The 22,927-nt window shown below is 42.5% G+C and overlaps 1 protein-coding gene across 1 annotated transcript in view; it reads left to right on the plus strand.

Annotated features, from left to right (window-relative positions):
- The first annotated feature begins 11 nt into the window (after positions 1 to 11).
- The window catches only part of COMMD5 (COMM domain containing 5), a 28,000-nt gene continuing 5,084 nt past the window's right edge, over positions 12 to 22,927 (plus strand). The window contains exons 1-6 of the mRNA XM_067548150.1: positions 12 to 269; positions 3,403 to 3,563; positions 5,048 to 5,076; positions 9,744 to 9,794; positions 16,598 to 16,693; positions 19,547 to 19,622. Coding sequence (XP_067404251.1) covers positions 101 to 269; positions 3,403 to 3,563; positions 5,048 to 5,076; positions 9,744 to 9,794; positions 16,598 to 16,693; positions 19,547 to 19,622 — 582 coding nt within the window. The 5' untranslated portion in view covers positions 12 to 100. The remainder of the gene's footprint in view (positions 270 to 3,402; positions 3,564 to 5,047; positions 5,077 to 9,743; positions 9,795 to 16,597; positions 16,694 to 19,546; positions 19,623 to 22,927) is intronic.

A 22,927-nucleotide genomic window follows, 5' to 3' on the forward strand; every position in this document is an offset into this window, starting at 1 on the left:
CCCAGCAGGGGGAGCGCTGGGCACACGCAGGGGCCGGAGTCCCGCCGCCGGCCGGGCCGCTGGGAGCTGACTGAGCCGCCGCCTGGGCGCTCGGGCCGCCATGGCTGCCGCCGGGAAGGCCGGGTCGCCGCCCTACTCCCACCCGGTGCATGGCGAGAGCAGCCTGGGCAGAGTCAGCTTCCTGGGCGCCCGGCTGCCCGCCGAGGTGGAGGCGATGGTCCGGGCCCTGCGGGGCCTGGGCCCAGAAACCTTCCGCCGCCTGCTGACAGGTACGGCCGGCCTCGGGCCCGAGCTGCCCCCCCCCCACCCCTGCCTCCGCACGGCCGGGGCTCCTCCCGCGCGCCCCCCACAACGGGCACGGGGGGGGTTCTGCGCCGCTGCCGCCCCCCCCCACAACGGGCACGGGGGGGGTTCTGCGCCGCCGCCGCCCCCCCCACAACGGGCATGGGGTGGGTTCTGCGCCGCCGCCCCCCCCCCACAACGGGCACGGGGGGGGGGGGTTCTGCGTGGGCCTCCTAACGGGCAGCAACGGGCTCGGGGGTTCTGCGCCCACCCCAACGATCAGGGGTCGTGGCCCCCCCCACCAACGGCCAATGAGGCCCTAGCCCCCCCGGAATCCTGCAGCGCACCCCCTGGGCTGCGAGACCTGGCTTACCTCCGGGGTCCTGCCCCACCTCCCCTCAAGGGGCAGAGAGGCCCTGATCCCCTTCCCCTCTCCTCCCCCCCGGGTCCGGCACCGCTCCACCAACGAGCAGGGGATCCTGCCCCCCCCCCCCCCCCGGTCCTGCATCCCTTCTTCCCACCATGGGGTGGGGTGTAAACTGCTCATATCCAACCGACATCACTTCAGTTGTGGATTCTAAACAATTGTTGGCACCAAAAGCCACATGCTTTTTCTTGTGATCAAACCAGTCACTGCCAGTGTTGAGCCTGAATACAAAATAAAATAGAAGGAAGAACAAGGAGTGGACAGGAGACAGCTGTTAGATTGTGATCTGGCCCTAGTTGGCATTAGGGATCTTCAACGTGCCACTGTACTGGGGTGAGAATGGAGCAGCCAGCTCATGACTGAAGCTAGATCTGCAGCTATGTAATGATCATTCTACCTCTGCATCTGACGAAGTGAGCTGAGTCTCACGAAAGCTTATGCCTACAAAAATTAAATTTGTTAGTCTTTAAAGTGCCACAGAACTCTCGTTTTTATGTAATAATCGTAGGCGACTGAATGACAAATAGGCAGATTCACTGGATAGCCAAGTAAAATTGGAAGCAGATCCATATTTGTAGCCCTGTTCAGCCCACTGTTATTGAGGGAAGACTGGAGATTAGGAAACCACAGTAACACCAGAAAGATGTTCCACTTCTCCCTAAATCCCATACTGGTTTAACTTGATCATAAAGATTTCATGGTAAGTTCGTTGTGCAGTACATCCTCCCTACTGTAGGTGGAGCAAACAGTCTCTCAAAAATGCATAAACTACTAGAACATGTAAACAATCTTCCATTGGCTTCCCAAACTGTTAGTTAATTTTCACTTACAATCAAAGAAAACAGACTTTTTCAGAATAAGCAAAGCTAGCACAAGTCTCCCTTTACCTGTCTTTTCCTCTTGTTGACATGCTGGTGAGCATACATGTACTACAAGCTATTATTCCTTTGAAGGATTGGCAGCCTTGGAAGGTGTGGTGAATTTGTTTATATATCATACTGTATAATATGCTATGACATACATCCCCTGAGTTGAAGGTTTGGAAATCTCATAAACCAGAGTCTCAAGGTTATCCTGCCAAAGATTACGAGCTCCCCTGAATGTAAGTCTGAGAGCATAAACTAATGGCATGTTAGCCCTGACTCATTGGATGTGTGACGAAATGTTTCATGTTGAAAACAATGTTTGCACTTATACAGCCTGTTCCATTCATTGATCTTAATCCGCATTTAATTTACCTACCTCATAAGGGATTTTAGGACTCAGTGTTCTCCCATTTTGACAGATGGAGAAACTAAAGTGTAGAGAAGTCATGTGAGTCACTTTCAGGGTCCACTGCACATGCTGCCTACCAATCAATAGTCAGTCTTCAAAAAGTATCAACTGGAAATGTTCCTATAAAGTGGTTACCAGCATTCCAGTCAACCCAGTAAAGCTACTTTGTTCTTTACAATGTGCTGGATTAATCAGTATGCATTTTAGGGTGGTGTAATGTACATTATAAAACAAATCATATGGATTTGAAGAGAAATATTCATAGGATTCGGAAATGAGAACAGGAACCTTTCACTTCTTGGATCATTTGTTGGCATGTGGCTGCTTGTTTGATTATTGATCTCAGTCCAATTTATAAGTCATGTCCAAATGAGGAAAACAGGTTGTTTTAATACATATTAGCTAATATGTTGTAACTGACGCAGTTTTAAACAAGACATTGCACTTAGTGTAGATTGGATAAATTGTGTTTAAAAATGTGTTAGCTTGATCTCACCACCTGCCCCCCATTCTCATACCCCTGCTAGGGCTGATCACAACTAGCTAATATGTTTTAAAACACAACCTGTTTTTCTAGACTGGATGCGCACTTACTAGACAGACATTAACAGAGAAAACATCATCAGTATTGATACTAATTGTCACTCTTTTAGGCAGTTTCAGTGAAGAAGGAATCTTCCCCTTCTCCTTTACAGACAATTCCTCGGCTTTTGGGCTGAGTCATTTTCCGACGGTGTGGGAAATCTTGTACTAGCTGACAGTAGCTGACTTTTGGTGCTGGTATTGCACCATCAGCAACAGTGCAAATTGCTCCAGAAATGTGTCTTGATAGTGACCCAGAGCGTTCAGCTGAAAAGAGTAAGAGTTTAGCTTTACCTCTATTTCCATTCAATCTTTAACCTCTCTGCTGAGTTTGCAACCAGGTGTCATTTGCGACTCTCTGTGGTATCTAAAGCTTATGAGAAGCAAGTTAGTTCTCTCAGTCCTGCTTCTGCTAAACAGGTGTCAGAGTTACAGATAATCCTAAAGTAGATAGACCACCAGCCAGACTTGTGACATGCATGACTTTCAGTCACTACACACCCATGTCAGATTTAAACTGGTGACCTAACGATGAAAGTGCTTGTATCCCGTGTCCAGTTCCCTGAGCGAATCAAGCTCCCCAACTGTTGCTGATAGTTCCATTTTAAAATGTAATTCTTATTCCATCAACTTGAGCTTTGTGTGCAAAATGTTGCACAGCAGACCTGGTGGACAATCAGTTGTTTACAAAGACATGGAGTGATATATGCATACGGGGGAGAAACACCAGCCTCCTCATCCAAGCAAAATTATGGAAATATTTATGTGTATAATGTCCACACACACATTGTGCTTTCCCCATTTTAAAGGAGCATTCTGTTGATTTCTTGTTGCAGTTGTTGTTAGTGCATTGGAAGGAAAAGATTGCAAAGAATCCATGAGGGCAATTGCAGAAAGTGCTGATCTGTCAGAAGAGCAGCTCACTTCTCTCATCTCTGGCATGTATACTCTTCTCAGAGAAGCCCTGCGGCTTCCCATATCCACTTTCAAACAAGAAGTAAGTACTGAGAGTGCATAGTACCTTGATAAATTAAGGTTGTGTCACTTGAAAATTACTGCATAAATCTCTGCATACAGGGGTGTGTAGCACAACTGGAAAAGGTCAGGTGAAACTGGTAGAAGGATCTCTGCTGGGAACCCATTTGTTGTTACTGATCTTGTTCTTTTTTTTTTTTAAAAAAAAGACCTGAAGTACAGATTTGCAAGATACTTCTGCATTAACAGCAGATGTTTATGGAAAAGCTTAGTTTATGAAAAAGACTTGCATCCATTTCTACTTCAGCAGCTTGCATTGTTGTGCCTGTCGGTTTTATTTGTCTTCATATTGTAGCAGTCTCTCTCTTTTTTGGTAATTTGTCATTTATTTTCCCATCAACTTTTTTTGCACACTACCCATTCGTATATGCGTAGAAAAAACCCTGTGAAGTTGTGCTGCACACCTCCTTTTCTTTGTATGTGTATCTTGGAGGAAGGATAATTTTATGGCTAGGATACCTGAGTTCTATTCCTGGTTCTGCTACAGGTTCTATGTGAATTTGGACAAGTCACTTAATCTCTCTGTCTCAGTTCCCCTCATTATTCTTTATGATTTTTTTACTTTGTTTCCCTTATCTTTTGCTTAATTTTAACTTATGTTTTTCCTTTGTCTAATTTTATTTTCTATTTTAAATGTGCCTATTTTTAACTTCCTGGCATCTTCTGTGTCAAGGGATTTCTCATCATAATGGTTATAGTGAGGCTGTTTCTTCAGTGCTCAGAATTTCTCTTTTGCAACTTTTGTTTTATTCTATTAGTTTAAACAAGCACCCCTAATATGTTTTCAAGAGATCACAAAATGATCCCAAAGGAAAAACATGTATATTTAATAAAGATGGAATGACAGAAGTTCTTCTTAAAACCAGTGGGTAGAGTTTTCAAATGTGTCTAAGAGTACATCTACAAAGCATACTCTTTATGGCAGTGTGTAGATTACATACACTGCACATCCCTTATCTCAGGTATAAATAGTGGTGAGGCACTGTTTAGGCAAGTATAGTAAAGACACCTGAACCCTGTGGGTAATTACCCTATACAGCTCTTTACATGTCTAAGCAGTGCCTCTTTCATCTACATTGCTGTTTTTAGGAGGGTAGTGTCCTGCCGCCAGAGCCTTTCCCTGCTGCCTACCAATCCCCCCGCCCCCGCCAGTGCCTCTCACTGATTCAAGTAGCTATACATCACACTGTGAACACAGCTTGCCTTTCGCTGTGGCAGGTAGCTGCACATACCATACATGCTGCTGCCTATGATGTGCAATATAACTATACCTTAAGTGATTTAGGTGCACAAGTCCCATTGAATGTTGACTTCTGCTCTGAAGTCACTTAGATCCAGCATCCATTCTGCCATTTCAGGACTATTAGCTCAGAATACAATCAGTTTTCAGGAGCAATCAATTTTCAAGTCTACAGTATGTAAATTGCATGTTCCTTGTCTTTGTAGGTTTTTAAGGAAGATCTACGGGATCTTAGGTATGTCCATTTATTTAACCTAAATTGCTCACTGTAACTGTTTTTGTACAGCTGCTTCCCTGAAGGGGAACTGGCTGCTGTCATCAGCCTTTTAAATGTTATTGCTCTTTGGGGGGGAGAGGAGAGGTTCTATGTCTCATTACCAGTTTCTCAAGCCAGTCTCCTTTATGTCACCAGTTGAAAGCCAGTCCAAGTCAGTATAATCTAAAAGTTGATAATATCTAGTGACAACCTTTGTGAAATGAGTTGGTGGTCTCAGTCCAGCTTCCCATGAACAAGTAACCTCATCACAAAAGCACCACCATGATTGGCCGTCAGTGTTGAGACTCCAGGGATTGAACATAAAGGTAAAATTAGCCACCACCATAGCCAGGGTTTTTCCAGATCATGGCTGAGGCACACTGAAAAAGTGTGGTATAAAGGAACTTGTGTTGCTGCTGTCTGACTGTAACTGCTCTGTAGATAGAGGATTTGGGGCTCCAGGGTTTCAGACCAGAAGCTTTCAAAAAACACTAACTTTTAAAAAAAAAAATTACAATTCTTCAGAGTTGGTTTGTGTTTAAATGTCAGAGCTATCAGTACAACATCACACCCATGGACCTGCTGAGAGAACTCTCTAAAGGATTGAATTAAACCTTCAAATGCAAGATAACACAAAGCTTAATCTGCCACTTCGTCCTTGCCTCACCCCTTCCATCCATCAACCCCCTTCCTAAAAGAGCTTGATTACCACTTCGATTATTACCATTATATCAACTGAGCTGTGTGAAATGAGTGTAACGTAACACGGTTCTGTTCAGATGCAATCTGCATGTAATATTTTGATAATGAGGTCAGGTGAAGCCAGGAGAACTATTCAGGCATTGTATAAGATATGATTTGGTATTTAACTCATGCAGTAAATTTCACACATTGGGGAGACAGCATAATTTACTCCTTAATGTAGGTTATACAAATATGATCTATGCGCGCATAGCCACTGTGCAACATTTTGTTGTTGTATGTTTGCTACGACAGTGGCAACATTTCAGAAGTTGAGGAACTGTCCTACTTTTTTGCTTTGAAAGGACAATGATATAACACACATGAAAAGCCTACTGCATTGTTTAGCTGTGATCACTTGTGCTAATTAGCCAGCAAAGCACAACGTTTGTTACAAAGACTTAGTCAAAATCCATATCAGTCTATTCAAAGATATTATCTTTGAATAGAAGTTCAGATCTATAAGCCAATCCTCACTGCACAGTTGTGATCTTCGTGGTGTGTTGTTGAACATGGAAATAGGAGAAATAAGAGAAAATGCAACCTGTACCCTGCATTGTTTGTTTTAATATTTTGTGCTTCTGTGTATAGTGCCTTTTGTACCAGGATCTCAAATTATTTTACATTCTCTTTCCTAGTTCCTCAGTGTTCTGGTTTCTGCCTCTTTCACTCCATCAGAGCCACTTTCATCAAGGTTGTTGGCAATCCCATCCTAGTCACTAGCAGGACTTGCTGACCTCTCAGTTATCCTCTAATGCCATCCAAGCTTCCTGCCTAGCCCCCCCACCCCCTTTGTATCCTGTCCACATTTCATCTTTCTGTCTCCTTCCATGCTACTACCCCCACTGCTTGAGACAGTCTCCATCTTCATTCTAGGCCAATCTATTGCCCTGTCTCCTTTGCATTTTTCTGAGAAGCCTTGTCAATATTATCCCATATTTAAAAAAAAAAAAAAATCTGTACCATTTGGATATTTGACTTTCCAGTCCTTGAACATCTAGCGTACTAGGTCTGAACTTGGTTGCCTTTCTGCCCTCAAATGGGGCATGAGCATTGTCTTCTTTTTGTGGTACGTTAAAAAGTGCATTAAGGTGCTCAAGAAATAATAAAACCGCCATGCCACCTGTGAGTAGGTAAATATTATCCCTATTGTACAGAGAAAATTGAGGTTGAGAAATGAAACTTTACAAAGCATCTCAAGTCAGTCTTAGAGTTGGAAATAGAATCCAGGAGTCCCAACTTCCAGTCCCCTGCTTTTGCCAGTTGACCACAATGCCTTTGCCTCACACTTGTAAAGTTTTTTTCCCCCTCCCATTAATAGATAAATCATGTTGTTACCAACCCTTTTCCCCACATTCATTACTCCACCTAGGTGACTCTTGTTACAGGATTGACCTGGATTACTAACAAAAAAAAAAAAAAAGTACATGGGAGTGACCATACGCATGCCTCATTGGTGCTGATAATGTGGTTAGCCATAAAAGTTCACTTGCCTGTACATTCATGCTGCCCTCAGACCTAGAAGTTTACACTGGTAGTCTTGTCTGGTACACTCATGAGATTCTGATATGCTAGTTAAATTAAGAGGAGATGTCTTTTAGCATTTTCCTCTCTGGATGACTTTTTTTCTTTAAATCACTGTCTCTGCTCACCTTGAGGCTAGATTTTTAAATGAGTAAATAACATCTTTCTGGTCACAATGGCGTGCAGAGAGATTTTCAAAGTTATTTTTCAGGTGTGTTGGCTCTTTTCACAACTCCAGTGATTCTTATGGGAAATGAATTTGTATTGTTGCACAACATATCAGAGCTGGAGACAAAACCCATGCTCACTCCCACGGGGATGTATTATTTATCCAAGAAATTTCTCCATCTGCATCAACTGGCTTTGGTTATTGGGCCAAGATTTCTCATCAGCACCATGACCACATACATGAAGAATACATGTACCTGGCTGAGCTACAACCCTCTTGTACTGATTAGCTGCCAGAATTTGGTCAGGCATGCTATTCTGCCAGTGCAGAGAGACAGCAAGTTGTCTATCATTTCTCCTCCAGAGGTTATGGGCTTGAGCCATATTATTTGCATTTGCCTTCCCATATCCTTTACAATTTCCTTCAGTGAGGCTGAAAACTGTTTTGGCTGGAATCAGACAGGCAAAGATCCTGTAACTCTCAGCATCTTGGCAGCTACTTTTATGGTCCTTAGTTCCTTACCACAGGTCTTCTCCTCAATAGCTCTAGTGGAGGTAAAGGAGGCGGGGAGGGCAAGCCAATTTAGGATTGATTGTATCACTGTTGTTTGTGTCTCTAGTTGTCATCCAGTATCACAACATACAGGTTTTCTCCAGGCATACATTTCTTGGTGGCAGAGAGAATCACAGGCACTCAAATTCACCTTTCATTTGGCAATACAGAAGCTGCTAAGCCAGGAGGAGTGAGGCTGTGACCACTGCCGTGAATATTTCTCTGCATACTTAGTGGTTTTGTAGCTCAGGCCAGCACACTGTCCAGTAACATTGGATAACGGTGTCCTCACAGCCTTCTCTTTGTCCCACAGATCCCTTCTTGAAACATTCTTTTCAACAAATCCTTTGAAAAATGATCACTGCTAGATACTTACACTGTCTCTAATTCAGCACTATGTGTCTGATCTCTTCCTTCCAAGACTGCACTAAATGTAAGCTGCTTGAGTCAGGGACAGTGACTGCACATTGTTGGTTTCTTGAAAAAAAGTTGAATTGCAAAAATAATTCAATTGCAAAGGTGGTGTTAGTACCTCTCGTGTTTGAGTCATCCACACTAGGTAATAAACGCAGTGCGCTGATAAGTACTGTTAGGTCCCTTTTGTTCAGCCCTTATGAAGGAGCAGCTAGGAAGAGTTGTTTGCTATATGGGACCTTGTTCCTTGCTGGGGTGTTTCAGGTGAAATGCTTGCCCAGAGAATCTAGGCAGTGTTTGTATTGTAGGACCTTTGTCATTCATGGAGAAGGAGATGCGCACACAACCAGAAAAGCACTCCTCTGTGTCCCTTGCCCACTTCCCCCTCTCTGTGTTTTTTCCCATGTGTTTCCATATGCCTGGAATACTCTCCCCACTAATGTAAATCAAACTTCCCTTTAAAGAAACTATTTAAAATCCACCTTTTCCATTAAGCATTCAAGATCTAGTGGCCACACCCAGCTCTGTATAAATTCTTACCTTGTTCTTGTTTGTTTCTATCCCGCCAATAAGCCATTCAGGCCAGGGACGTTTCCTGATTTTTCTGATCTTTAGTACAATTGCTCTGTGCATTAAGGCATTATGTGAATGATTAATAATATTGCACATTTCATGTAACATGCAGCTTTTTAATAAGTGCTCTGAGCTATTCCAGAGATTCCATGTAATTTCTGAGGTGCTGTTGTTTGCAAATCTTTTCCTTCTTTTTCCCTCAAACTTTAAGATGGAAGTAAAATCAAAAAGAGGTATTGGTTGGGATTTTCCAAAGCCCCCAGCATTGGCATAATTCTGCTCCCATTAAAGACACTAGTAAAATCCCCATTGACTTCACCAGGAACAGAGTTAGATCAGTGCTGAGCACCTTTGAAATTCCACTTGCTATATCTAGCCATTTGCTTTAGAGAATAAAGACTGCACAAGGAAGGAGGGAAAGGTGAAATGGAGTTCCTAAAACTCCTGCTATAAATGGTAATGGAATCCTGTTAGGCTGCGTTCCTCTCAGTTTGATTGTACCTAAGTGATTACTTAAAATCTGTTGGCAGTTTTGAGGAAAAATGTAAAAACTTGATAAAACTATTTGTTTTGAGATATATAATGGTTTACATAACTTGGAGAGAGAAGGGTGTGTATCTGTGGTTACAGAATACTTACACATTTGTCTTTTATTGTTGACCTTTTCTTTAAGGATACAAGAAGAGTTCATCGTGGACTTTGCCAGTGTAGTCTTTGGTAACAGGTTAGTAATTTTATAAATCAATTTTCATGCTCTCATCAGAAGTCTAAAGCAGTGGTTTTCAACCTTTTTTCATTTGCAGACCCCCTAAAATATTTCAAATGGAGGTGCAGACCCCTTTGGAAATCTTAGACATAGTTGGGGGTCCGCAGAGCACAGATTGAAAATTGTTGGTCTAAAGAATCCTGGGTGATACCCTGGCCCCATTGAAATCAATGGCAACATTATCATTGACTTCAGTGAGTCCAGGATTTCCCCCTATAACTCTGATTCTACGTAAGGTGACTGTTCAAGAGTATACCTCTGTGCAGCAAGGTGCTTTCCGTGCCACATTTAAACCCTTCCTCAAGGCATGCTGCTGTCACAGGGACTTTCATTGATGTCTCACCACTATCCCAAATATTGAACATCTAAATTTTTTTTCCCCCCAAATCCCTGAACCCCCAGTGAAGGTTCAGTCTTCAATATATGTAGTTTGTCTGTCTTCTGCTTGATATGATTGTTTGGTCTGTACTATCATTTACATTGTAAGCTGTATTAATCAGGGTCATATTTACTTTTATGCACTGTTCCATGATGAACACATGCATGTCTGTGGTCAATTCAAATAATGGTTGAGGTTTTCAAAACAGTGCAGGGAATTTAGGTACAGTTCATTGCACTGCTTGGATAGAGGATGTTGTAACTGAATCTCTTGAAATGCCTTGAAAATCTCAACTAGTATATCTGCAATTGAGGGCAAGTGGTGAAATCCCAGATCTTGTTTGTGCCTGGGGGAATTCTGTGCCCCAAAATTAAAAATTCTTCACACGATATTTTAAAATTCTGCAACATTTTGCATATTTTATTTGTCAAAATAACACAATATATCACACCAATTTCAATTATTTTAATAATTTATTTCAAAATACCCATCAGCAAGTATGTCTGGAACAATACAGACGACAAAAAAGGATTCAGGAAATGTTTTTTGACAAATAGATTCCTTACTTGGCATATTAATACAGAACTTGATGTATCTTTGTAGACAGTTATCTTCTGTTTCAGTAAAATTAAATATTTCATTTAAACAAAGTCATTATACAAAAGTATTTTATACAAAGGTACCGAAATGACCTGGCCAAAGGGCGTTAGTGTCATTAAGGACTGTTTTGTGTCTGTCTCACGTCTTGTCCAAGTTCAAGCTTCTATGTATATTGTGAGGTTTTGGGGTCACACCACTGTAGTGGGAGGGAGGTTGATGAGTTAGCAGTAGTTTAGTTGTAGGACAGCATGTGGTTAGCATGAGGAAGGGAGACCCAGGGTAGAGTGTGTGTGTCGGGATGTGTGTTCGTTTGTGTCGGTTGGGTCAGGTACATGATTCGCCAGCCAACACCTCTTCATCTTGGAGGTGGTATGTGCGCCCCCGTGCCAGGTGTGGGCGGGTGTGCTGTGGGGTGCAGTGATAGATGGGAGTGAAGCGGGGTGGGTTCACACTCATGTGCAAGCAAAGACATTACGTGTACACATAACTAATACATTTGAAATACTCAAAAACAGAAAAAGGAAGCATTTTGGTGGCAATCACAAATTCTGCGTAAAAAAATAAAATTCTGCAGGGAACATTAATTTCGCACAAATTCTGCATTGCACAGTGGCACAGAATTCCAGCAGGAGTAATCTGGTACAGTGGAGGCCAGCAGTTTCTTTGGAAGAATGATTTGGGGTTTGTCCCTCAGTTTCCCTGTGTATAAGATGGGGATAATGATACTTTCCCTCCTTTGTAAAGTGCATTGAGATCAACGGATGGAAATGCCATGTAAGAGTTAAACATTATGTATGTAAGGACAAAATTAAGTCAAGCATGCAGGGACAAAATTAGAAAGGCCAGGGCACAAAATGAGATTAAACTAGTAGCTAGAGACATAAAGAGTAACACGAAAATATTCTACAAATAGATTAGAAGCAAGAGGAAGACCAAGGATAGGGTAGGTCCATTACTCAATGAGGGGGGAAAGACAGTAACAGAAAATGTGGAAATTGCAAAAGTGCTAAATGCCTTTTTTGTTTGTTTTCACCAAAAAGGTTAGTAGCAAGCTGATGTCTAACACGATGAACGCCAGTGAAAATGAGCTAGGATCTGAGGCTAAAATAGGGCAAGAACAAGTTAAAAAATATTTCAACAAGTTAGATGTCTTCAAGTTGGCAAGGCCTGGTGAAGTACATCCCAGAATATTCAAGGGGACTAAGGAGATAACTGAGCCATTAGCAATTATCTTTGAAAACTCATGGAAGACAGCAGAGATACCAGAGGACTGGAAAAGGGCAAATATATTGCCAATCTATAAAAAGGGGGAAAAGGAAATCGTGGGGAATAACAGACAAGTCAGTTTAACCTCAGTACCCGATAAGGTAATGGAGCATAGTCAAGCTGGAAAGGCATATAGAGTGAGATCCGACAGGGATCTGTTCTAGGTCTAGTTCTGTTCAATATCTTCATAAATGATTTAGATAATGGCATAGAGAGTGCACTTATAAAGTTTGCAGACGGTACCAAGATGGAAGGGATTGCAAGTGATTTGGAGGATAGGATTAAAATTCAAAATGATCTGGACAAACTGAAGAAATGGTCTGAAGTAAATAGGATGAAAATTAATAAGGACACATGCAAAGTACTCCACTTAAGAAGGAATAATCAGTTACACACACACACACACAATGGGAAGTGACTGCCTAGGAAGGAGTATTGCAGAAAGGGATCTGGGGATCATAGTGGATCACAAGTAAAGATGAGTCAATAGTGTCACACTGTTGCAAAAAAAGCAAACATCATTTTAGGATGTATCAGCAGGAGTGTTGTAAACGAGACACAAGAAGTATTTTTATCATTCTGTTCCGTGCTGATAAAGCCTCAGCCAGTGTATTGTGTCCAGTTCTGGGTGCCACATTTCAGGAAAGATGTGGACAAATTGGAGAAAGTCTGGGGAAGAGCAACAAAAATGATTAAAGGTCTAGAAAACATGACCTATGAGGGAAGATTAAACTAAACAAACCCAATTTTTTCAAAGAAGAGAAGACTGTGGTGGGGGGGACATAACTGTTTTCAGGTACATAAAAGGTGGTTACAAGGAGGAGGGTGAAAAATTGTTCTCCTTAACCTCTGAGGATAGGACAAAGAAGCAATGGGCATATATCACAGCAAGGGAGATTTAGGTTGGACATTAGGAAAAACTTCCTATCTGTCAGGATGGTTAAGCACTGAAACAAATTGCCTACGGAGGTTGTGGAATCTCCATTACTGGAAGTTTTTATGAACAGGTTAGACGAACACCTGTCAGAAATGGTCTAGTTATTACTTAGTCCTACTTTGAGTGCAGGGGACTGGACTGGATGACCTATTGAGGTGCTTTCCAGTCCTACACTTCTATGATTATTTATCATTGTTTGCTATAACTTGCATTGTACAGAGCATATTCATTAGCAAGCTTCATTGATAGTCTAACCACATATACCTTGCCGTATGCTGTAATTGTTAGAGGCTTTCCTAGATCAAGTTCAGTCATCCAGCTTTATGATTAAATTGACTTGAGAATTCAATCCAGGTGATTTGATGATACTCTAGAAGGGTTAATAGCTGGTGCTGCACTAGTCAGAACTCATGTACCTGATAGCTTAATAGATTAGTGTGCTACATCAAATCAAGGAGGATTAGAGCAGCCTATTTTTCTCTCCCTCTGCAGGGTCCTTTCTCCCAGATGGATCCTCTACCCTTATTTAACCTCTCCCCATATTTATAAATGGCTTGATCTTGCATGTGCAGAGTGCTCCTCACGGAGCGTTGAGGGTACCTGCACCTGGCAGAATCAAGCCCAGAGTGGTTATTGATGTAATTCTTTTCTCCTTGTTCTCGGTATTTTTGTTTCACCCCAAATAAATGAGAAAATTCAAAATATTATTAATTTTCCTTGTTTAGGTTCTTTGCTCAAAGTACAGACTTCTTGGGAGCAGGCATGGATTTTATCCTCTCTCTTCCTTTTTGTAATCTTCTGTCTGAATTACACAATGTTAGATGTAGGTGCCAAGTGAAATGTTGTTGGCGATGGAGAGACATGTGAAGGGAGGGTGGAATGTGCATGATTTATCTATTGTCATCCAGGCCAGTATTGTATTAGAGAATTTAGCTTTTTTAATTTCAAACAAGTTAACTCCAGCTGTGATTATCCAATGCAATCTGGCTTCACATTTGAGAACCAGAACAGAGAGGCTTGTAGGACCATGTTTCATTTTCATGCAAATCTGCCGCATGAGCTAACACTAATCCTACATTTTCCTAATGAATTATAAATGTATGTATGGTCATTCTAAGTACATGACTAGGATGGAGTGAGAAGTATTAGAATTTTTTAATTAAGAACTCATATGAACTATATATCCCAGGGGAATCCATATCAGATAAACATTTGACCCCTCATTTTTATGGTTTTCCAGGCATTTTGGCCTATCCACACAATTTTGCACATTAAATGACAGTTCCAGAACTCTGCTCTCCTGCTTTAATGGACTTCGCTTAGAGTTCTCTGACACTCTTATTTGCCATGAATACCATTATGCCCTAAGTGTAACGTGGTGCATCCCAGTTTGCCCAGTGTCCCTTCATTCAGAAGTTCCCAGACAGTTCTGTGTGCAGTGTTGTGTACTGAGAATACTTGGGGTCACTGATGGGCACTTTTTACCAACATTTTTTTTTATTTAATTACCGTAATTTTGGAGAGAGTCCCTGCAGGAGCAGTGAAGACTCTATGAAGTCAGAGGTGTCTTAGTTTGCAGTCTGAATAAACGCTTCAGCTCACCAATGCCCGCATTCTGTTTCACTTTGGCTGCTGTGTGTTCTCCCATCTTTGCTGTGTTCTCATGCATTGCTTCTCCACTTCCAGCTGCATTTATATACTAGGTAGAGAGGGTTAAGAAGGGGTTGACTGAAAATGAAACTATCTTGCAGAGAGAAGTTTATAGCTATCAATATCTATCCTAACCTTTTCCTAAGAGGGTGTTATTCAGTGCTCAGTTCAGCACCAAGTTAAAGGTCTAAGCTTTGACCAAGAGTTTTTGTGACTTCTAAGTGAGAGTCAGAAGCTAAGTCTTTTCACAGCCTATTTGTTTGCCCTATAAACCTTTAACACCAACCGCCCCTAGCCTAGAAAATGGAAAAGCCTTCCCATTCCACCTCTCCCCCCAAGATTCGACTGCCTGACTGGAGTGTTTTCCACCGACTGACATGTACAAAGGCAGGGAACTGCAGCATGGATATTTTCGAGGCGAGCTCCTTGCGGCAGCTCACCATTGAGGGAAAGGCATGTTTATATTGTTTAATCCTGTCAGGGTTCTGCTAATGCTCATTTCTAGGTTCTGACTCCTCATGGTTGCACCCAGCTGTGTTGACCTACTTCTTCTCCACAGGCTGATAGTGGGTAAGAGCCAGCTGATCTATTTTCTCTGCTCTTGTTTTTGTCCACACTACCAGGGATGCCTCTCAGTTCTAAAAATAACCCGTGGTACTCTTTTTTTTGCTTTTGGTCTACACGAGAGCATCATACTACCGTAGCCTGTTAGTGTTACACACCTTTGTATAATTGCTGATTTCTCTGGACAAATTAGAAGCAGATTACCAAGCAAACGGTACGCCTGTATCTGAGTAGGGACAGCCATTAGACCATCCACAGAATGTATCCTAGTTTGTGAAAAGAGGAATCCGTTCTGAAATAAAGTATGTAATTAGATTATGTCAAGCATCGTCCAGCCCTTGGCTGGAGTAGCTTTGAAATGTACCATAAATAACTTCCACTGGCACAAGAAGCTTAGCCCAAAAAAAAAAAGTAACACAAAGTTCAGACTGTCTCCCCAGCAGGCCCGCTGAATGACCTCATTCTGGAGATATACTCAAAAAAAACTATCTAAAAAGGGATGGGAGTGGTGGTGTCTTTATATCACCTTTGGCTTCTTTACTTACCCTGAGTTTAAGATGCTTATTAAAATTTTAAAAACTGTCAGGCATCTGAAGTTTAATTACCATCAGCTGCATTTTCTCATAGAAACGTAACACTTGTACTCAGCATGTGTGACTCTTGCTGCAAAAGACGATGTCTAAGAAGCCAAAATTTCTGTTTATTAGACTAGGCAAAATCAATAAAGCCATGCTGGGGCTTGCTGTGAGCATTACATAAGGAACTTTAATCCAAATCCACTTTACATACTCTAGCAAGAACACAGAGATGACATTTTACTGCATGCTTCAGACTGCTCCCTGCTGTTAAAATTACCTTTTTTTAAAATTTGATGCTAATTGACATTAGGCGTGCTCTGCTGCAGCTATGGAGGGCATTGGGGAGAAGGGTGTTGGCACATCCTAATTTCTGTATTTAAACCCTCCTTTTCCTTTCCTGTTTGCTAGTGCTGGCCTCACATGGAGATAAAAGTATATTGGCAGTTGTTAATTGTGCATCACTGACTTATGTATTATTCTGATTCCAATTACAATACTCGGGTCTCTCTCATAACCCTTTGGCAGAACATTAATGTGACCTCAGTTTACTGAAATTACCTTCTGTAGCTCGATAAATTCTCTGTTAAAAAGTGCAACGAAAGGCGAGAAGCATGTGTGTAGTCTGCGCACAAGATGGAGTCCCTTTAAAAGACCTTCATTTGTTTGGACTGCTGTGAATGATGCCGGACGCAGAAGGAAAATGTGTTTGTACTGAGGGATATTTTTCCCTTTCGATTTTGGCCTTGCAATGTGCATTACAATATCCCTTCTCTGGTTTATCTTCCAGACGTCCTGTTGTTGAAGCCACAACTCTGAAACAAGGAAATAGGCTGCCAAGTGTTAATGACATCAAGTGGAGAGTGGATGTGGCTATATCCACCAGGTAAGGAATAAAAGTGTGCAGGGCCAGTGGAAAGGTTTCCCAAATCTAAACCTTAATTGCTGTGCCACTTTTCAATGTTAAAATATATCTCACGATGAGAGATTTGCATGCAATATTAAAAGGTACGGTATGGAGATAACCTTGAGTAACACAAATCAGATTATATACAAGGCTACTGTTACATAAAATCAGCCTGTTGGAAATGCTTGCATCATTTGTTAATACAGTCATGCATTTTTATGCCTTCTGTTGTTTGTTTTGATTTCTAAAACATCCATGCTAATAGCTCCCTTCCCAAGCTCTGTGAACCCCTTCCAATATTTAAAAATGCACAGTAATAAACTTAATTAGTCCCCTGCCAGCTGCCCATAATTGTAATCCAATCCAATATGTGATTACATCATGTAACAGCTAACCACCGTCCCCAAATGCCACAAAGAAATACGAACTTTGAAGTCTATGGAGAAGGCTGATAAATCTGGACTCTGGCAGGCCAAGCATGGAAGAAAAGGAAACTTCCCTTTCCTTTTGTATCAGAGGAGTTCCACTTCTAGCCCCTCCACTGACTGCAACTATGGTTGTATGGTTTAAGGGGAGGGGTGGTCCCTCATGTAACCTGTGCCTATCAATTTATGGCCTTAAAACCCAAGACTTCCACCTTGACTTTCATCTAGAAGCCCCCAGGCAACCTGTGCAGCTCTTGGAGCACCAGTACTATGAGCTCCAGCGTATATTATTAGTAAGCAGGCTGCCAGCGTTGGAACTAGCTGCAGTTTCTGAATGGTGTCAGGGAGTAGCCCTGAGTAGAGTGCATTATGGCATTCTTTATCTCCAGGTGACAAAGGAGTGGATAAGTGTATCATGATCCATATCTGAAACTAAAGGTCAAACTCCCCTTACCAAGCAGATGGGAAAACATGCTCTCTGACACAGCTGCTACCTGCATCTCCAACTGCAGTCTAAACTGCACACCTGATTTACAGATAATGGCCCCAGCACACATTGGAGCTAGAACTCAAGCCAGTTCACTTGACTGCTTCTCCCAAATTTCTAACATTATCTCTGTCTCACCTGCACTGAGCCTTGGTCAGCCAGCCACCCTCCGTACCCCAGTCTTCTGTGGATGTGGGGTTATCCTTTCAGGTCTATTAGAGGGATCAACTGTGATTGAGAAGAGTGGAGCGGAGTATCTGCACGCTGTAGACACAGCAGCTCTTGTCTCCTTACTAACCCTCCTTACAGCTTAATTTACACATTGACTAAGAGAGGCAACAGATCGGAACCTTTGCCGTATCCTACATGAGAGAGCCCTTGGGTGGAGAAACAATCCTCCATAATTGCCCCTTGGGACCAGCAGCCAGGAGAAGATAGTGACCAGTTACTGCTCATGCAGTTTCTGTCCCTCAGTCCAGAGGGAACCGAGATTGACCGGACTGAAGGCAATATGGAGTCTGGAGGCATTGGCGTAGCTGTTTGGCCACACTTTCTTGGTAATCTTTCCCAAAAGAGGCAGATACAATATCAGTCAGTAGCTGAGATTGCTGGGATCAAGATCATTTCTTTAGCAGTGGCCCAGTGCATCACTGAGAAGCTGTCTCCCTCCCTTCATTCAAAGAGACACTGGCACACCACCAACAGTGGCCCTGCTGTCTCACTGATGTCCTTTACAAATCAAGAGGCACATTGGTCTGGTGCACTGTAGCAACCCAAAATGGGCGATATTGGCCAAAATGCAGCCAGAGAAGATACAGCATTTGTCTGCTCGAGACATTACCCTGCATCCATAGAGGCAGCAAACTGTTGGAAGCCAGCAACTTTTAACTATAAGTTGGGCAGCCAACTCCTCCGAGTGAGGAGGAAGTTAGGCACTAGCCACTGGCAGAACTGAATTGTACAAAGCAGACAGGGTGTAGGTACAACTGAAGTGCCCTGAGCTGTGTTCCACTCAGGTACCAGTACACTGCAAATTCTTTCTCTAAGAGCAAAACATGCAGATAAATAACTGTAGCCTCAATGCCTTGAGGGCCCCATAATAGCCTCATGACTCTTTCCAAACAACTCAGGAACAGTGTGCCTTCGACTTTATGGATTCTTCCCTTTTATTTTCCTTTCCAGTCACCACCTTCCCCCCTCCCCCCAGGAATTCTTGTTTATCATCTGGTGATCACCTCTGCTTAAGAGATGTGGAAACAGAGTGATCCCAGACTTCCAGCTCTGATGCCTGTCAACATCTGACCTGGCTTTGGCAGCTTCCACCGATGGAAGCAGCACAGAGATGACTCATTTCTCACTCTTCGGGTCACCAAATAGACTCTGAAATAAAATAGCAAGCCACAAATTTAGCTCAGTTTCCAGGAGAGCTTGATTCCCCAGCTGGGGCAGCAATTTAGAGCACAGGAGGAATGGAAACATTTAGCACATTAGGGCACGGTGGCTTTGTGCTGCTTGGCATAAGACACATAGGAAGATAGGCTGGGTTCTTTTTTGCTTACAGTATTTGGGCTGTTTTCATCCCTAGTGTATCTCCACAGAAATCAGTGGAATTACACCAGAGTTGACTTCGGCTTATCATCTGTAATGATTCCAAGTTTGAACAAATTTCCTTTTAAATACAAAAGCTCTTTTTTTAGTCTGCTACCTCAATATTAAAGTGAATTTGATAGGGCTCTGTTAATTTGTGTTCCTCTGAATTTCCTGCTCGGCCAAATGTGAATGCTTGATTGAAATATTTGGAAATTATTCATATGGACTATATAGGACCTCTCTGACACCTGAAAGAATTAATTTATAATGCTATATTCATAGCGCTGCAAATGCGTACTATTTTAATACTAATAATGTCAATAATTTCAGTTCATTGGCCCGTGCATTGCAACCATCCATTTTAATGCTGCTGAAACTTTCGGATGGGACAGCTCATCGCTTTGAAGTAAGTATTGTTATCCTAATGGATAAAGAGAGAGACCCACTTTATATTCTTTTTAGAAAGTTAAATTGCTATTAAAAACGTTAAAGCTTTCATGAACAATTTATTTTCATTGGCTTTTTTTTTCTTTTCTTTAGAATATTTTGAGTTCTGTGCAGCCTCACTCAGTATATGACAAAACTCCAGACAAAATAATTTCATATCTTGTTCTTGGGAATGTTGTGTTGAAACTTTGTTTTCCAAAGAAATGTTAATCACTCCAAAGTACTATTGCATAATTTCTGATGATTAATGATGATTTCTGATGATTAGTTTTATCATCAAGTTTAATCTTAAAACACGACAATGGTTTTTGATGGCTGGAAATTTATGAAATGCACCACTAAGGCTGTTACTTTTGCCGCAGAAGATAGTTATCAGGTATCTTTATTCATTTTGTCTTTAGTACACGTCCTGCTTCCCGAAAGAGCGCAGAAAGCTCTGGTGCCTTTGTTACTTCAAACTAGGCAGGGGCATTCTTTTTGACATCGTACATAATGCCTTGCCAGAAAAATGGCATGAACTTGTCTGTACTTTTAACCGTTGTAATAGAATGCTGCCCTCCATAACTACTGTGTTGCATGAGTAGTTCACCTTTTAGTGCTTTTGGCTTCAGTTCATACGTTAGTTATCTGGAGGTTGTGTGTCAGGTATTGGATTAAATGTTTAGTGTCACTGTGTTTAACATGGAAAACTGTTTCACATAAAGACTTAACATAAAGCTGCTTGGAAAAGGCCTAACGGTGATTTGCTGCATTGTGAAGTCTTTAAGATGCTACCTGACAAAGGATGAAATTCACTCCTGTGCAGAGAGTTCAGCGCAAGGGCTGTGCTCCACTTAAACCCTACTTTGAGGTCTCGCCTGGGATTTAAGTGGTGCATAGACTTTGTACTAACCCTCTGCACAAGGGTGAATTTCACTATACCCAAATAAATGAGCACAACTGAAAGTTACAAATTATTTTCAAAAATCTATTGGAAAATCAGTTCCTCCTTCCCTTAACTGCCAAATTGGATTCAGGGTTCAATGTTTTTCTTTCTAGAGCGGACATCAGACACCAAAAGGCAGTCAGCAATGCAACTCTCTGCACCTTTTTTAAGGTGGAGCCATCCTGTCAAGAAGATCTGATGGCTGGGTCTACCTCAGTGCATGCAGATCACCATGCACAAGCAGCATATCTCATTTTGAATCCTAATCCACCTGCCACTTAGATCTGGGTGCTGCGGAACTGGCCGTGAGCAGGATTTCTGCACGTGGTCAGAGCCCCTCCAATAGGTGGTACCAGATCTGGGGGTAAATCTGTCTCTTGGTTCAAAATGCTTTATTCAGGCAGACAAACATTCTCCACTTCTTCGTTTTCTTCTTCCCCAAACTTGCACACAGAGTGACTTGTTAGCTGGGGCATGTTTGTGTTTGGACCGGCAGACCAAGATAATTAATCCAAAGGATTGTTCCACAAAAGAACAGTGCTTTAACATTCTTATATTGCACACACAGAAAGGTTGCATGCCCTTTGATCTGCCAACCCCTCTGTCAAGCTGTGTTTGCTGGCACCTAGTTGTTAAACAAAGAAAGGCGGGGACCGCAACATTTTGTGGCACAATGCATGTGTGTCGTTTAAGTGAAAAGAACATGACACTTACTACACAATCAGGTGCTGAATTCCTCTCACTTCACAGATGGTCGATACTATGCTTTGTAAATGTGTGATAGGAGATTCATGTTGTGGAACGAACTTTTTAGTCTCACAATGGGTATGGCAGCATTTAATAGGCCACTGCCCTCACTTGGCTCCTTGGGGTTTGCAGTGGTAAAGATTAGATTTGTTTCTTCATGTTGAATAATTAGTCTGTTCCAAGTGAAGTGAGACACAAGGGTGCAGTTTTTGCATGAACCTTCCAATTTAATCACAAGATCTTAGAAAAGATGATTTCTGGGAAGTGCCTGTGTAATAGGGTGCTCGGAAGGCTGGACGGGCTCGTGGATGGCATGCCTGACTTCCAGCCCCTGGCTTTTCTGGCAAGGTGCCTCACTCCTTAAGGAGGTGTGATAGAGGGACCTGGGCCCTCCCTCTCTTCTGAGTTCCCAGCGCAGGGCCCTGTGTGGAGAAACACTGTCAGAATCCTCCTGGCAGACAGTCTAAGTCTACTGCCCAGGGCAACTTCCTACCTCTGAGTCTGCAGTTTGGAGTGCAGCCCCTATAGTCTGAACGGTCTGTAGTGACTTGCCTGAAATATCGCTCCCTCGTAGACCTTTTGTGGTATCCAGCCGCAGCCTCGGGTCGCTCTGGGTGAGGAGGGTGTAAGATTAGAGGGGCTGAACCCCACAGTCTCCATAATTAAATCACTCTGTTCACTCACTGCTGGGTGCTGCTCGGTCTTCTCGGCTGTCTCCCAGTCAGGGATGCAGTGCTTCTATCCCCGGTGGCTGTCAGGCTACTAGTGATGCTCCCCTCAGGCAGGGAGGCAGCTAGTTCCTGCCTCTTCGCCAGTCAGTCCTGAACTGTTTCTGTGCCAGGTTCTCTCCTTCTCGTCCCACTGCAGGCCTGGCATTGGGTGCAGGTATAGCAGGGTGAGGCTAGCTGGGCCTGTAGGCTCTCTTTAACTGTTTTGGTTTTGAGGTGAGGTTTCACAGACTATGTACACACTACAGAATACGTTGGTGTAAGATATGTCACTCAGGTGTGAATAAGCCACCCGCAAGTGACGTAAGTTACACCGATCTAAGCACCGCTGTGAACAGCTTCTCCTGCTTACAAAGCTACTGCTGCTTGGGAGAGCTGGAGTAATTAAATCGATGGGAGAGCACGCCTGTCGGATTAGAGCGTCTGCACTAGCAGCACTACAGCGGCACAGCTGCATCAGTCGCTCTGTAATGTAGACATAGCCTCAGCCTCATCAGTCTGCAACCTACTTAATGACCTGCTTGGCTAGCCTTTGCTGTAAGACCTTGACATTAGCAGACCTATATTACACATTTGTCTGTCTGTTTTACCAGGGTCTTTGCATCTAAGGTGGTTACTGTACATCAGTTATTCCAGTGGTTTTCAGCCTGTGATCTGACTGTCTAAAATTTCCAAAAGGGTCTGCACCTCCATTTGAAATGTTTTAGGGGTCCGCAAATGAAAAAAGCTTAAAAACCACTGAGTTATTCTTTCTAAGGGCATCACTTCACTAGTGAATGTCATGTTAGAATATGACTGTGAATAGTCTAATTAGCTAACAATGCTGACCATGAATATGAGACAAGGCTAAGTCATCTCCATCAT

Source organism: Emydura macquarii, unplaced genomic scaffold, assembly GCF_026122565.2.
Source record: "Emydura macquarii macquarii isolate MOO-44397 ecotype Brisbane River unplaced genomic scaffold, CSIRO-AGI_Emac_v2 contig_1253, whole genome shotgun sequence".
NCBI classification, from domain to species: Eukaryota; Metazoa; Chordata; order Testudines; family Chelidae; genus Emydura; species Emydura macquarii.